The following is a 13078-nucleotide window of genomic DNA, read 5'->3' on the forward strand; positions in this document are numbered from 1 at the left end:
GAGGGGTCCTATTTGAATGGTACTTGAGAAATCGTAGACTATTCCATCTTGAGTTTATCTTTGTTAGAACTATTGAAAATAATTTACTTTGTCAAATATACCAAAAGTCTAGGTCGTACCGTTTCAGATATACAAAGCGTTTTTATGGCAATCCTCTTAAAATCAGTTTGTTTAGAGTTATTTTGTTATGCATACTTTGTTTGGAATAATTGTAGAAAATAAAAAATCCCATATTTTTGTTGAGGGTAGTGCATAGGTTTGTTCTTTCCTGGCAAACATTTTAACCTTTTTTCTACCTATGATAAAACCTTGCACCGAAAGCGAAATATGCAACTATATGCAGCTGATTTTTACAAAATTTTTAGGAAAAGATATGCCCAATACTATAAAAAAATCTAAGTGGAACTCGATGGAACTTTTTTTTAAGACCACTTCCAAGTTAGTTTTAGTTATTAAACCCCCTTAAAACTAGTTTTCTAATCATAACTTGTTTCGAGTTATTTTTTATGCATACTTTGTTTGGAAGAATTGTAGAAAATATAAAATCCCATAATTTTGTAGAAGGTAATGCATAGGTTTATTCTTTTCTGGAAAAGTTATACATCATGTTACCTTTTGTTATCTAGGAAACCTTGTGCCGAAGAGAAATATGCAAATTAATGCAGCAAACTTTTACAAAACTTATAGGAAAATATATTCCTAATTCAATTTAATTTCCAATGAGAATATCTTGAGTACTATTCGTGTGACCCATTTTCACTATGGCCATGCTGAAACCATGAATGGTTAAGGGGCGGGTAGGGTCTAACACTTTTGAAAAATCATTTATTATAGTTTATTATTTATTATAGCCTTTTAGTAAAACATTTCTAGAATATTCTGTGAAATTTTCAAGCCTATTGGAATGAAACTCTGGAAGTTATGGAACTTTTATCTATGGCTATCTCATTCTGCGAAGAAGCAAGAGCTCGTCGCACAGGCCCAAGATTTCTACTTCGATTGACTTCAAAACTTGACAAAACATTCTTGAAATGTTTCATTATAAAAAATTAAAAAAGAAAAAACATGATTTTTTGAAAATTTTTGACCCTATGGGCTCACTGGAGTAATTAATTGTTACCATTAATTTTATAGACAAAAAACTTTAAACGTGTGACAGCGGAGTTCAGGCATCCCTCGCGGATGATTGCGAGAACGCAGATGTCGAGTCCCTCGGGGTGTTGCATCGAGAGCAGACAACGTATCCCTCGGTGGGTGAAAAAGAATAATGTCATTATTATTACACGTGTTCAAGGAAATAGAATACAGATTGGAATCCGGAAATAAATCTAATAAATATCCTGAGGTACTACAAAATTGGCGACGAGTGGGATAGTCCAGCGTTAGGTATTTTAAACTTTTAGTGCGCATGGTATATGGATTTACATTGTTTTCTTTGAACACAGCTCTGCTGCTGTGGTGGTTCAAGAGACCGGAATATTGAACACAGTTTCGCTGCTGTGGTGGTCCAAGAGACCGGAATACAGAACACAGTTTCGCTGCTGTGGTGGTCCAAGAGACCGGAAAACTGAACATAGTTTCTCTACGGTGCTGGTCCCGGAGACCGAAGTATATTCGAACATAGTGAGCTGCAAGAGTCTAAGAGACAAGAAACGATATCATAATCCACGAAATTTCTCGCTACTCTTAAAGAGGTAGGTAGCAAACATTTTGCGTAATATGCATTATGTTTGAGGTTATGTTCCAGGTTTCAGGAATGGACAAGTGGAACATTGGGCCTTTTAATTTCAAAACTTTGCCTCCTACGCAGATACGAGAGGAATGGTTGAAATACAAGAGAAATTTTCAGTATATCGCACTAGCGAACGAAGAGGAAGACCAAACAAAGCTAAAATACATTTTTCTCGCGAAAGCTGGTCCAGATGTACAGGAAGTATTCAGCTCGCTCCCGAGCGCTGATGTTATAGAAGACACGGAAAAAACTATTAAACCATTCGAAGTAGCTATTCAACATTTCGATAAGTATTTTGCACCGAGACACCACGAAACCTTCGAACGACATATATTTTGGACCCTAAAACCGAGCACGGACGAGTCCTTGGAAAAGTTTTTACTTCGAGCAACTGAACAAGCAAGAAAATGCAATTTCGGAACATCGAAAGACACGAGTATAGAAATCAGTGTCATCGATAAGCTAATACTTTTGGCCCCTTCAGATTTGAAGGAACAGCTGCTTCAAAAGGAAAAGCTGACACTGGATGAACTTGGCAAAATGGTAAACGCTTACTCATCAGTGAAATATCAAGCAAGTCAGATGACAAGCTCGATACCGTCTACTTCTATGAACGTTATAAATAAGCTTAAGATGCATTCGCAGCGGGAGCAACCTGAATGCTCTCGATGTGGCTGGAAAGGTCATCATGCAAGTGATTCAAAATGCCCAGCTAAAAAACAAAGTTTGCGATAAATGTGGCAAAACCGGACATTTTGCAAAACGCTGTAGGAGCTCATCTGGAACTAAGCGCACTGCTCACGAGCAACAAGCAACAGTGAAAAAGCGCCGTCGTATTAATGCAATCGATGTTTCTGCAAAAGACACCGACGAACATACATCGAACTTTATTTACAGTATTGGCGAAACAGAAGAAATTATTTGGGTTAAAGTCGGTGGAGTCTTAGCCCAGATGATGATCGATTCAGGATCATGTAAAAACATAATCGATGAGCGAACATGGCGCCATTTGGTAGTACAGGGTTTAACGATGAGAAATGTAAGGAAACGTTCCGATTTAACGTTCAAACCTTATGGATCACACGCAGAACCTCTGGAGGTACTGAGAGTTTTCGACGCGGATGTAACAATACAGGATGCGGACAAACTTTTGAAGCAATAAGCAACATTTTACGTTGTAGCAAACGGATCTCAAGCGATTTTAGATAAAGAGACCGCAAAGGCACTAGGTATATTAGTAAACGGTTTGCCAAGCGCTCGAGAGTATGATGTTCAAATGGTTGAGACCGAAAAACGCCCGTTCCCAAAAATCAAAGGTGTGAAACTGTGCATCCCGATTGATAAAAACGTATCACCTATAGCACAGCATGCCCGTCGTCCGCCGTTAGCTCTTTTGCCACGTATTGAAGAAAAGCTGAATGACCTGCTGAAGGCTGACATAATTGAAACTGTTCCGGGGTATAGCCAATGGCTGTCTCCTCTGGTACTCATCATAAAAGACAACGGGGAATTGAGATTATGTGTGGACATGCGTCGCGCGAACGAGGCCATTCTGCGCGAAAACCATCTCATGCCCACTTTTGAAAATTTCTTACCGCGACTCAGAAAGGCAAAATTCTTTAGTCGACTGGATATGAGAGAAGCTTTCCATCAAGTGGAACTGGAAGAATCATCCAGGTACATCACCGCCTTTATTACCCACAAGGGTATATATAGGTACAAAAGACTCATGTTTGGAATTTCGTGTGCGCCCGAGATGTTCCAGAGAATTTTGGAACAGATTTTGGCAGAGTGCAACAATGCTGTCAACTACATTGATGATCAGTGCTGTCAACTGTTTTATCCAAAAATCTGTATTAAGCGGAAAAACCTATCTGTACAATATCTTTCTCGAAAAATCAATCATCGATTTAGTAACTGGAAACTGATTTTGCGACCAAAAAAAAGGTCGCTCGACCTGGTTTACCCCTATGGAATCCAACACAAAAACTGAAAATCGGTATTTATCTGTATGAAAATTGAAATATCGGTATTTTGAGAGAGCATATCTGTATTCATTCCTGTATCGAGTCCAAAAATCGGTATAAATGCCGAGAAATCGGTATAGTTGGCAGCGCTGTTGATGATATAGTTATCTTTGGAGAAACAGAAATTGAACATGATGAAGCACTGGAAAAAGTACTGGATGTCATAAGAAAACATAACATCCTTTTAAACCAAAAGAAGTGCGTATTTAAGGCCACGGAAATAGACTTCTTGGGGCATCGTCTGTCACGTGGTGGCATTCGTCCAGCTAAGGAAAAAATCAAGGTATTGAGCTCGTTCAGATCACCGCAGAATGTGGAAGAATTAAGAAGTTTCCTCGGTCTTGTTACTTATGTTGGCCGATTTCTTCCCGATCTCGCAACGGCGACAGACCCACTACGGAAACTAATTCGGAACGGTGCACTGTTTGTTTGGACTAAGGAACACGACAAAGCTTTCCAAAAGCTGAAGTCGATGGTTTGCGACATAAGTAACCTTCATTATTTCGATAACAGCATGCGTGCACGTCTTGTGGCCGACGCATCTCCGGTAGCACTAGGGGCAGTGTTGATTCAGTTTGAGGCAAACGATGACAAACCTCGGGTGGTGAGTTATACCAGTAAAAGCCTTAGCGCAACGGAGCGGAAATATTGCCAGACAGAAAAAGAAGCGCTTGCTCTTGTCTGGGCAGTTGAGAGATTTTCCGTATACCTGCTTGGAAGAGAATTTGAGCTGGAGACTGACCACAAACCGTTAGAAATGTTATTCAGCCCCACATCAAAACCGTGTGCCCGTATAGAACGATGGGTGCTTCGCTTGCAATCATTCAAATTCAAAGTAAAATACCGCAAAGGAACCACAAACATTGCGGATCCGTTCTCCAGGTTGGCTGCAGCTACAGATACCGCGGATTTTGAGAGAGAGAGTAAATTTCTAATTCTGGCGGTGCTAGAGTTTGCTTGTAAGTTCGATGTAAGCGAAATCGAATCCGCGTCAGCAGAGGACTTAGAGCTAGCTGCGGTCAGAGCTTGTCTCCTTTCTGGAAAATGGGATAAAACGGAAACCAAACCTTACGACGTCTTCAGAGAAGAATTGGGAATGATTGGAAATACGCTAATAAGAGGAAATAAGATGATTGTTCCAGTGAAGCTTCGGCCGCGCATGTTGAAATTAGCACATGAAGGGCATCCGGGAGAATCAGTGATGAAAAGAAGGCTTCGCGACCGTGATTGGTGGCCAAACATGGATCGTCAGGTGGTTGATTTTGTTTCAGCATGTGAAGGCTGTCGATTAGTAGGACTTCCTTCGCACCCCGAGCCTATGCAACGCCGCCCGCTGCCCTGTAAACCGTGGATCGATGTGGCCCTAGACTTTCTAGGACCGCTTCCTTCTGGTGACTACTTGCTAGTGTTAATAGATTACTACAGCAGATATACGGAAATAGAGATAATGCCTCGAATCACGGCAAGGGACACCATACATCGTCTGGGCCGCATCTTCACACGGTTGGGATATCCAGTCACAATAACGCTAGACAATGCGCGCCAGTTCATTAGCGCCGAATTTGAGGAATATTGTTCTTCACATGGCATTCACCTGAACAATTCCACTCCCTATTGGCCACAAGAAAATGGCCTTGTCGAGTGGCAAAACAGATCCATCCTCAAACGTCTGCAAATCAGTCAGGCTCTTAAAAGAGACTGGAAAACAGATTTAAATGACTACTTAGTCATGTATTATACGACTCCGCACAGTGTAACTGGAAAGACGCCAACAGAGATGTTCTATGGCCATACAATACGATCTAAACTACCGCGCTTGTCAGATATAGAAGAGGTACCTCGAAACGATGAAGTTTTTGATCGTGACTTCATTGGCAAACAAAAGGGAAAAGAACATGCAGATAAGAAACGGCAGGCTACTCCATCATCACTACGAGTAGGAGATACTGTACTAATGCAGAACTTGCTACCAGGGAACAAATTAATCACTACGTTTGGACCTACAGAATTCGAAGTAGTCGATAAGACGGGAGCTAGGGTAGTGATTCAAAATAAGCAGACTAACAAGGTCTATGAGCGAAACTCGGCCCATTTGAAACGTGTATCTCCAACAGAGCCTGAAGGTAATCCGGAAATCGGCAAGGAACAAGTGAAGGCTGCTACTAACGTAATAGACAAATCTCATAATGAAGTATCGACTCGATTGCATAGAACTGTCAGACGACCACAGCGATTCGAAGACTTCGTCTTAGATACCGAGACTTCGTCTCTAGAAAGAAAAGGGAGATGTGACAGCGGAGTTCAGGCATCCCTCGCGGATGATTGCGAGAACGCAGATGTCGAGTCCCTCGGGGTGTTGCATCGAGAGCAGACAACGTATCCCTCGGTGGGTGAAAAAGAATAATGTCATTATTATTACACGTGTTCAAGGAAATAGAATACAGATTGGAATCCGGAAATAAATCTAATAAATATCCTGAGGTACTTCAAAACGCATTTTTCTCGAAAGCAGGGCCGTGTCCATCGTCATTCAAAAACTACTGCACCAAGTTTTTTGTCAATTTTTGCACACATTTTCTACATATAAAAAACCAGACCCCAACGTTTTCGTTGTTTGTTACTTTGGGGAGGTTTAACAGCCACAAAATGGCGAATTTTTTCGTGAAAAATCGCAGTTTTCATTTTAACTAACCACCAAAAATTAAAAAAAAATTAAGAAGATCAAACTGAAACGTTGGGGTCTAGAAAAACTTCTTCTCTAACTATGCTGCTTTCATTTGTTCACTTCTGAATAGTCTGCGCTGAGATACAGTGAACACCGCAAATCATGATTTATAAGAAGTGTCCACAAAAATATCTCTTCACCGACTTATTTCTCAATATTTTCCCATGAAAAAATTACAAAATGTTGTTCAAATGATGCTTTTCATCATGCAAAATATTTGAATTTATTTTTTTGAACGATAGTTCTGCAAAAAATTCGTAAAATGATGATTTTTTCATCGTTTAGACCCTAACCCCCCCTTATTGGAGAAATTGCTGCCAGTAAGGCATGCTTGCTGACTGCCGATTTTTTTTCACATTTACAGACTTTTGAAACCCTGTTTGCAGATATTTGAAATTTTTACCTAGCATCTCAGCTGCTATTTCACTTTTGCAGTGAGCGTCGTACGATCAACATCTCGTCCTGAAAATCGTGTTGCTTCGCGATAGCTCAATTTATTTATACGTTTAAACAGGGAATCTCTTCGTAAAGGTTTGTACTTTTACAATACTTTATCATATTTTGTTTAGAAAACATTTTCCATTTTTTAAATATGTGTTGAACTATTCATAATTTTTCGGATTTTCAATAGTTAAAACTAACTTTGAAAAGGCGTAAAAAATTGCATAGAGCTCCACTTAGATTGCTTCTAATATTGTGAATTATCAAGAAGTGAACAAAATAAAAATCGCAACAATTTGCTAAGTTGTACGTGCAAGCATGAGCTTGTTTATGCGTGTTTACGCGCGTCCAGACTGGTAGTCACTGGTTTCACTCCTCCTCGGAAATCGGATAGAAATATTTTTCATATATTTGCATACATGTATAGCATGTATAGTAATAATCTATTTAAATCTATTGTCTTGATATACACTATACTAATTTGTAAGCTGGAAAGGAATTGTCAAATTCCGGAACTGGAAGTCAAATTCGTACCAAATTCCAAAAAAAATGTTGAGACAATAGTACCTTTCAGTTGAGTCTATGTTTTTGAAAATCAGTTCGGAGAAAAGTGAGTGCATATTTTTTTCACACAAACACACACAAACCTTTTGCGTACTAGACAAACAAGGTCTAATTAAATATGGCACTCGGCCCTCCGTTCCTCGGTTCAAAATTGGTCTACATTTAAGCCAAACAAGTCTCTTTTATCCGTACTTTTGGCTAGTTGGGTCAGTTTATAAAAATCGATCGAGCCATCGCACAGTGATTCAAAAACGCAATTTCACGCTCTTACTTGATAACTCATGGGAACGTGATTTTTGAAGTACAGTATCTTCAGCAAAGTTGCTCAGAATGATAGACGGCATTTTTTAGCAAATTCTATTTATGTGATTAATCCTCCTAAAAGTGATATCAAAATATTATTTTAGTTTAGAGCCAACATAGGGGCTAAGTTACTTCGACAAAATTGTTCAGAAAGATATTTCAAACAAATTTGCTGAAAGTTTTATTCCCGTAACATGAGTTTAATTCATGATATAATGTATTTTCTGAAAAGGGTGTTCTAAAACCAGTTTTTGTAAGAAAACACATATATTTTCAATTTATATGAGTTTTTCATGTTCTACAAAGTTTTTCATCATTAAAAACTACACAACTTTCTCAAACATACTATGCTGCTATCATTTCAGTTCAATGGAATAGAGCCATTTTGCATGCTTTTTATTGCAAAATTTCAACTTGTCTATCATCAAAAGGCGCAGAAAGGTGTAGATGAGACTACTTACATATTAAACAACTTCCAAAGAGCTTTCATACCGTGGTTGAATTACTCGTCTGCAGGCGAGATATGTTCTTTTCAAATATCCTTGTCCTTGACATTTTAAATGATAAGGTTCATTGTATGTCAGATCAGACTTCAGGATATATTCGTTACCATGGTAACTTTCACAATTAATGGATTTTTTGGACATCGAAGTCTACAAATAGAAAAATTTAGTAATCATTACAAACGTTTTTTGACAGTAACTGTCAGACGTTTTTTGAAAGTGAGATAAGAAGCCACGACTTTGAAAAAAAGCAATCATCATGTCGAATTACGTTATGTCCTTTTCTGGTAAGTTTTTCCATAATTCCATTTTCCATTACATTTTTCCTGAAATATCCTCTATTCATCAATTGAAGTGGAGATCGATAAACGCTTCCTATATTGTACTGTTCACAATGATTAAGAAGTTTTTTTCATACAGATTTCGAGAGTATTATACACGCGAGCAATACAGATCACTTACGAATCGGGATCCCATGAATTGGTTATTAGTTTCATCGGATCCTTTAATTACAAATATTCGTGAATGGCCGAAACAGTCCAAAAAGAATCTGTCGGACGGTCCTAAGAGTCTTTTAGCTGGTTAAGAAATACAAATAACTAAAAAATAAGTATTGATCCTTCTTTTCTCTATCAGAAGATGACATAACTTAATTCGATTTGATGATTGCTTTTTTTAAAAGTCGTGACAAAACAGTTACTAAACTATTCAATTTATAGACTTCGATGTGCAAGTAAAATCATATTTTGCGGCAAGTACCATATTAATAAATATTTACTGAAATCTGATCTGACGAGAAGTGAACCCTACCATTGCAATTGCCAAGGACAAGGATATTTGAAAAGAACATATCTCGCCTGCAGACGATCGCAAACGAGTAATTCAACCACGGTATGAAAGCTCTTTCGAGGTAGTTTAATATGTAAGTAGTCTCATCTGCACCTTTCTGCGCCTGTTGATGGACAAGTTGAAATTTTGTAAAAAACATGAAAAATGGCTCTATTTCATTAAACTGAACTGATAGCAGCATAGTATGTTTTTAAAAAGTTGTGTAGTTTTTGATGATGAAAAACTTTGTATAACATGAAAAACTCATATAAATTGAAAATATATGTGTTTTCTTACAAAAACTGGTTTTAGAACACCCTTTTCAGAAAACACATTATATCAGCAAATTTGTTTGAAATATCTTTCTGAACAACTTTGTCGAAGTAACTTAACCCCTATGTTGACTCTAAACTAAAATATTTCGATCTCACTTTTAGGAGGATTAATCACATAAATAGAATTTGCCAAAACATGGCGTCTATCATTCTGAGCAACTTTGCTGAAGATACTGTACTTCAAAAATCACGTTCCCATGAGTTATCAAGTAAGAGCGTGAAATTGCGTTTTTGAACCACTGTGCATCGCTGAGAACAACGAGTATATTTAAAAAATATATGACCATTATATTCGGTTTTTCCAGAATCGGAAACCGGAGATAATGATAGCTGAAATCGGTTTGTTCTACTGTCAACTGATAATTACTACCGATTGAAGTAGTTTTGAGGCCAGCTCAGAAACTTTTTTACGTTTTTTGTTTCGCCGCTTTGAGTGATGATATAAACATTTTAACACACTTTACCCTAAAATTTCGGAAACGGAAGTAGGATCTAAACGGAATTCAAGAATTCTGTACTGACCCATCAGACCTTTGATTTGGCTCTAAATTTATGGAAATCGGTGAAGCCGTCGCTGAAAAAACGAGTGAGATCCATTTTAGAGTATATGACGAGATTGTACACCTCCGGAATCGGGAACCTAAAACCAAGATAGTCAGAATAGATTTGCTTTGCTGTCTACTGATAATGACTACCGATAGGAGTAGTTTTGAAGTCAGCGTAGAAAACTTTTTGCGTTGTTCGTTCCGCTGCTTTATGTGACGGTATGAATTTTTAACACTTTTTACCCTATAGTTCCGGAATCGGATTTCGGATCTGGATGGAATTCAGGAATTCCGTATGGGACCACTTACTTAATTTTATTTACGCCACTTTTAATTGAAATTATTCGTAACGTAAATATGGGACCACAAGAACCACCTTTCATTTGAACCTAAGTTTGTCAAAATCTACAAAACTACATGCATCACGTTATGGGAACATTTTCAATGTGTCTATAGAAGCCGAATTTGCACATGCAAAAAAGATGATATAAGATCCAAACGAAATGAGCTCACCATTCTCAAAAATGTAATTTTCATTTATTGGGTTGAAGCTATGATTTCACTGAACTCAGGAAATTAACTTCACCCAACTATAACAGATTGCCAGTTCTATTTTCATAGCTTTATAACATAACTCGCTTAAGCAGCATTTTTATTAGACTTCCAAAACATCACTTGGAGCTTTCCGTATGTGTATGAGGCAAAAAAGGTAGACTCCGCAGCTGTACCAAAATCTTGGTTCTTGGTTGATTGTTACATAGCCGGTAAGCTGTTTTACCCGAAGAAAGTTTCCTATGCCATCAACCTTCTAAAACAAGTCCCACTAAACAGCAAGTACCAAATCCACCGCCTAAGCGTACAAAGTACATTCGACGTTCGACTCATTTGTCATCAACAATCTCCATTCATGGCCATCGTTAAGCCAAATATTTCATTTAGCAGTGTTTTCACGTTTTCGCCAGTGTCCGCTTAACTCTCCGTTAAGTACTATACTAACACATGTTGAAAACACTTGATATGGGTGTACGTCAACCACCCTTGCTCCGTGTAACGGTAATAAAATTATTCACTTTTATTTATGTGCCATCTCTTATTGGTATCGAAGGTCATCTTCGGTTAAGCTACAAACTGAATTGAGAGCTCCAAAACAAATAACCCATAACGATTTGTAATACCCGAATCCGACAACACCACAAGAAGTCAGACCCGAAAATAGAGAAAGTCAATTTTCACCGATGGGGAAATCATACTTTTCATTCTACAGCAGCTGTGGCATGGCTGAATACTCGGACTGGCGTCGAAATGGAACAAAAAATAATAAGAGCTCAACTTTTGCGGTGTTTGAAGTGTGAACTTCCTGTCGGTCGCACGTGCGACAGCAGATTTACAGATAGGCTTTTCTTATCTGATGTAGCCCGACTGCGAATTATTAGAAAACATAGGGTCATCATAAAAAAGTTTTTCTCCATCGACGAGACCTGTGGAAAGATGGTGAAGAATCTGCAAAAGTTAATTTTAATGAAGTGACTGGATATTGTGAGAGTAAAATTGATCTAGATTATATTTATGGTAGTTTAGAATGATTAGAATTTATGATAACGACGTTCACAAACCAACCCAATAAAAAGAGCGATGTTGGACAAGTTGGGCTTCTGTAATTATTCTTAGGTTCATTTTCTTTGCATGATTTATTGATTGTTTATCGAAAAATCATGATGATGTATAAATGTGCGGTATTTATGGTGAATAACCAAAGTATCAAATCGCAACTAGCTTTAAAATACTATGTGGAATCGAAAGCGTAAACAAGTTATGACTATTGCATTGGCTAGTAATATGCGCAGTCAATCTTAATTTACAACAAATACTATCATCAATATGAGCAGTTGCAGTTCGAAAAAGGCTTAGCAGATCATCAGACTCGACCTTCTCCGATTTGGATGAAACTTTGCACATGGCTTCAGTATGGCAAACCATAAGTTTTGAACCGATGGAGAGGTCAATCCGACTCACGACTGATTTTTAAAAAGGGCGTATGTATTTTCGCATTTCACAAAAGGCAATTGCCTTTTTCAAATCGTTGTAACTCGGAAACCGTTAATTGTATTTCCTGGTTTTGTGTGTTCCGGAAAATTTTTCCTATTAACAGAAACCATAATTGGAAAATTAGAAGCTCAAAAGTGCAAGGTTAAATTGAATACCACGTTCAGAATTTGTGATCGCTTTCGTAGGCGGGCTTATAAGGAAAGTCATACTATCGTAATGGAATAATTGTAGATATAGCAAACAAATAACTTCCTAGAAACATAAAAAATGGTGTTATAATTAAATATGCAAGTGGGACGGGTGTAGCGTGATGGGTTAGTCGATGCCTTTCACGCAGCCCACCTGGGTTCGATTCCCAACCCCGTACATAGAATCAGAATGTATTTCTGGCTCGATGAGGCGAATGACATTATGGTTAAAACCTCTATAATCAAAACAAATATGCAAGTATCTCAAGAACAGCTACTTTTAGAAGAATGTATATCATGAACTAATTTATTGCCTTTAACCTGTAGAATAATATTCTACTTGGTAAGTTTGAGAGGTAAAGAGCTTTTACCCCCTAATTTATGCTAGGTGCATATAACCAATTTCACTTGATTTTACGTTTCGTCTTAGACTCATCAGTGCGTAGCAGTTTATGTTGAACTGCTACCTCCGACCTGACGGTTCAACATAAACCGCTAGGCAGACGTAAAGTTAATGCTATTTGCAAAACACTTCTTTGATATTACACCTAAGTGTAATATCAAAACCGACGTCCCGAACGAAACAAGTTTCGGCTTACTAGCCGTACAGCCGTCCGTCAGGTCGGAGGTAGCAGTTCAACATAAACTGCTACGCACTGATGAGTCTAAGACGAAACGTAAAATCAAGTGAAATTGGTTATATGCACCTAGCATAAATTAGGGGGTAAAAGCTCTTTACCTCTCAAACTTACCAAAATCTGTACGGCTAGTAGGCCGAAACTTGTTTCGTTCGGGACGTCGGTTTTGATATTACACTTAGGTGTAATATCAAAGAAGTGTT

General features: G+C 38.1%; 1 protein-coding gene across 1 annotated transcript; it reads left to right on the forward strand.

The window, feature by feature from the left end:
• Positions 1–1756: 1756 nt before the first annotated feature.
• On the forward strand, positions 1757–2894 carry LOC131428816 (uncharacterized). Its single transcript, XM_058592855.1, has 2 exons — positions 1757–2331; positions 2378–2894. Exons 1-2 carry the CDS (start codon positions 1757–1759, stop codon positions 2892–2894), a joined length of 1092 nt encoding a protein of 363 aa, XP_058448838.1.
• The last annotated feature ends 10184 nt before the right edge of the window (positions 2895–13078 follow it).

This window comes from Malaya genurostris, chromosome 2, assembly GCF_030247185.1.
Source record: "Malaya genurostris strain Urasoe2022 chromosome 2, Malgen_1.1, whole genome shotgun sequence".
NCBI classification, from domain to species: Eukaryota; Metazoa; Arthropoda; class Insecta; order Diptera; family Culicidae; genus Malaya; species Malaya genurostris.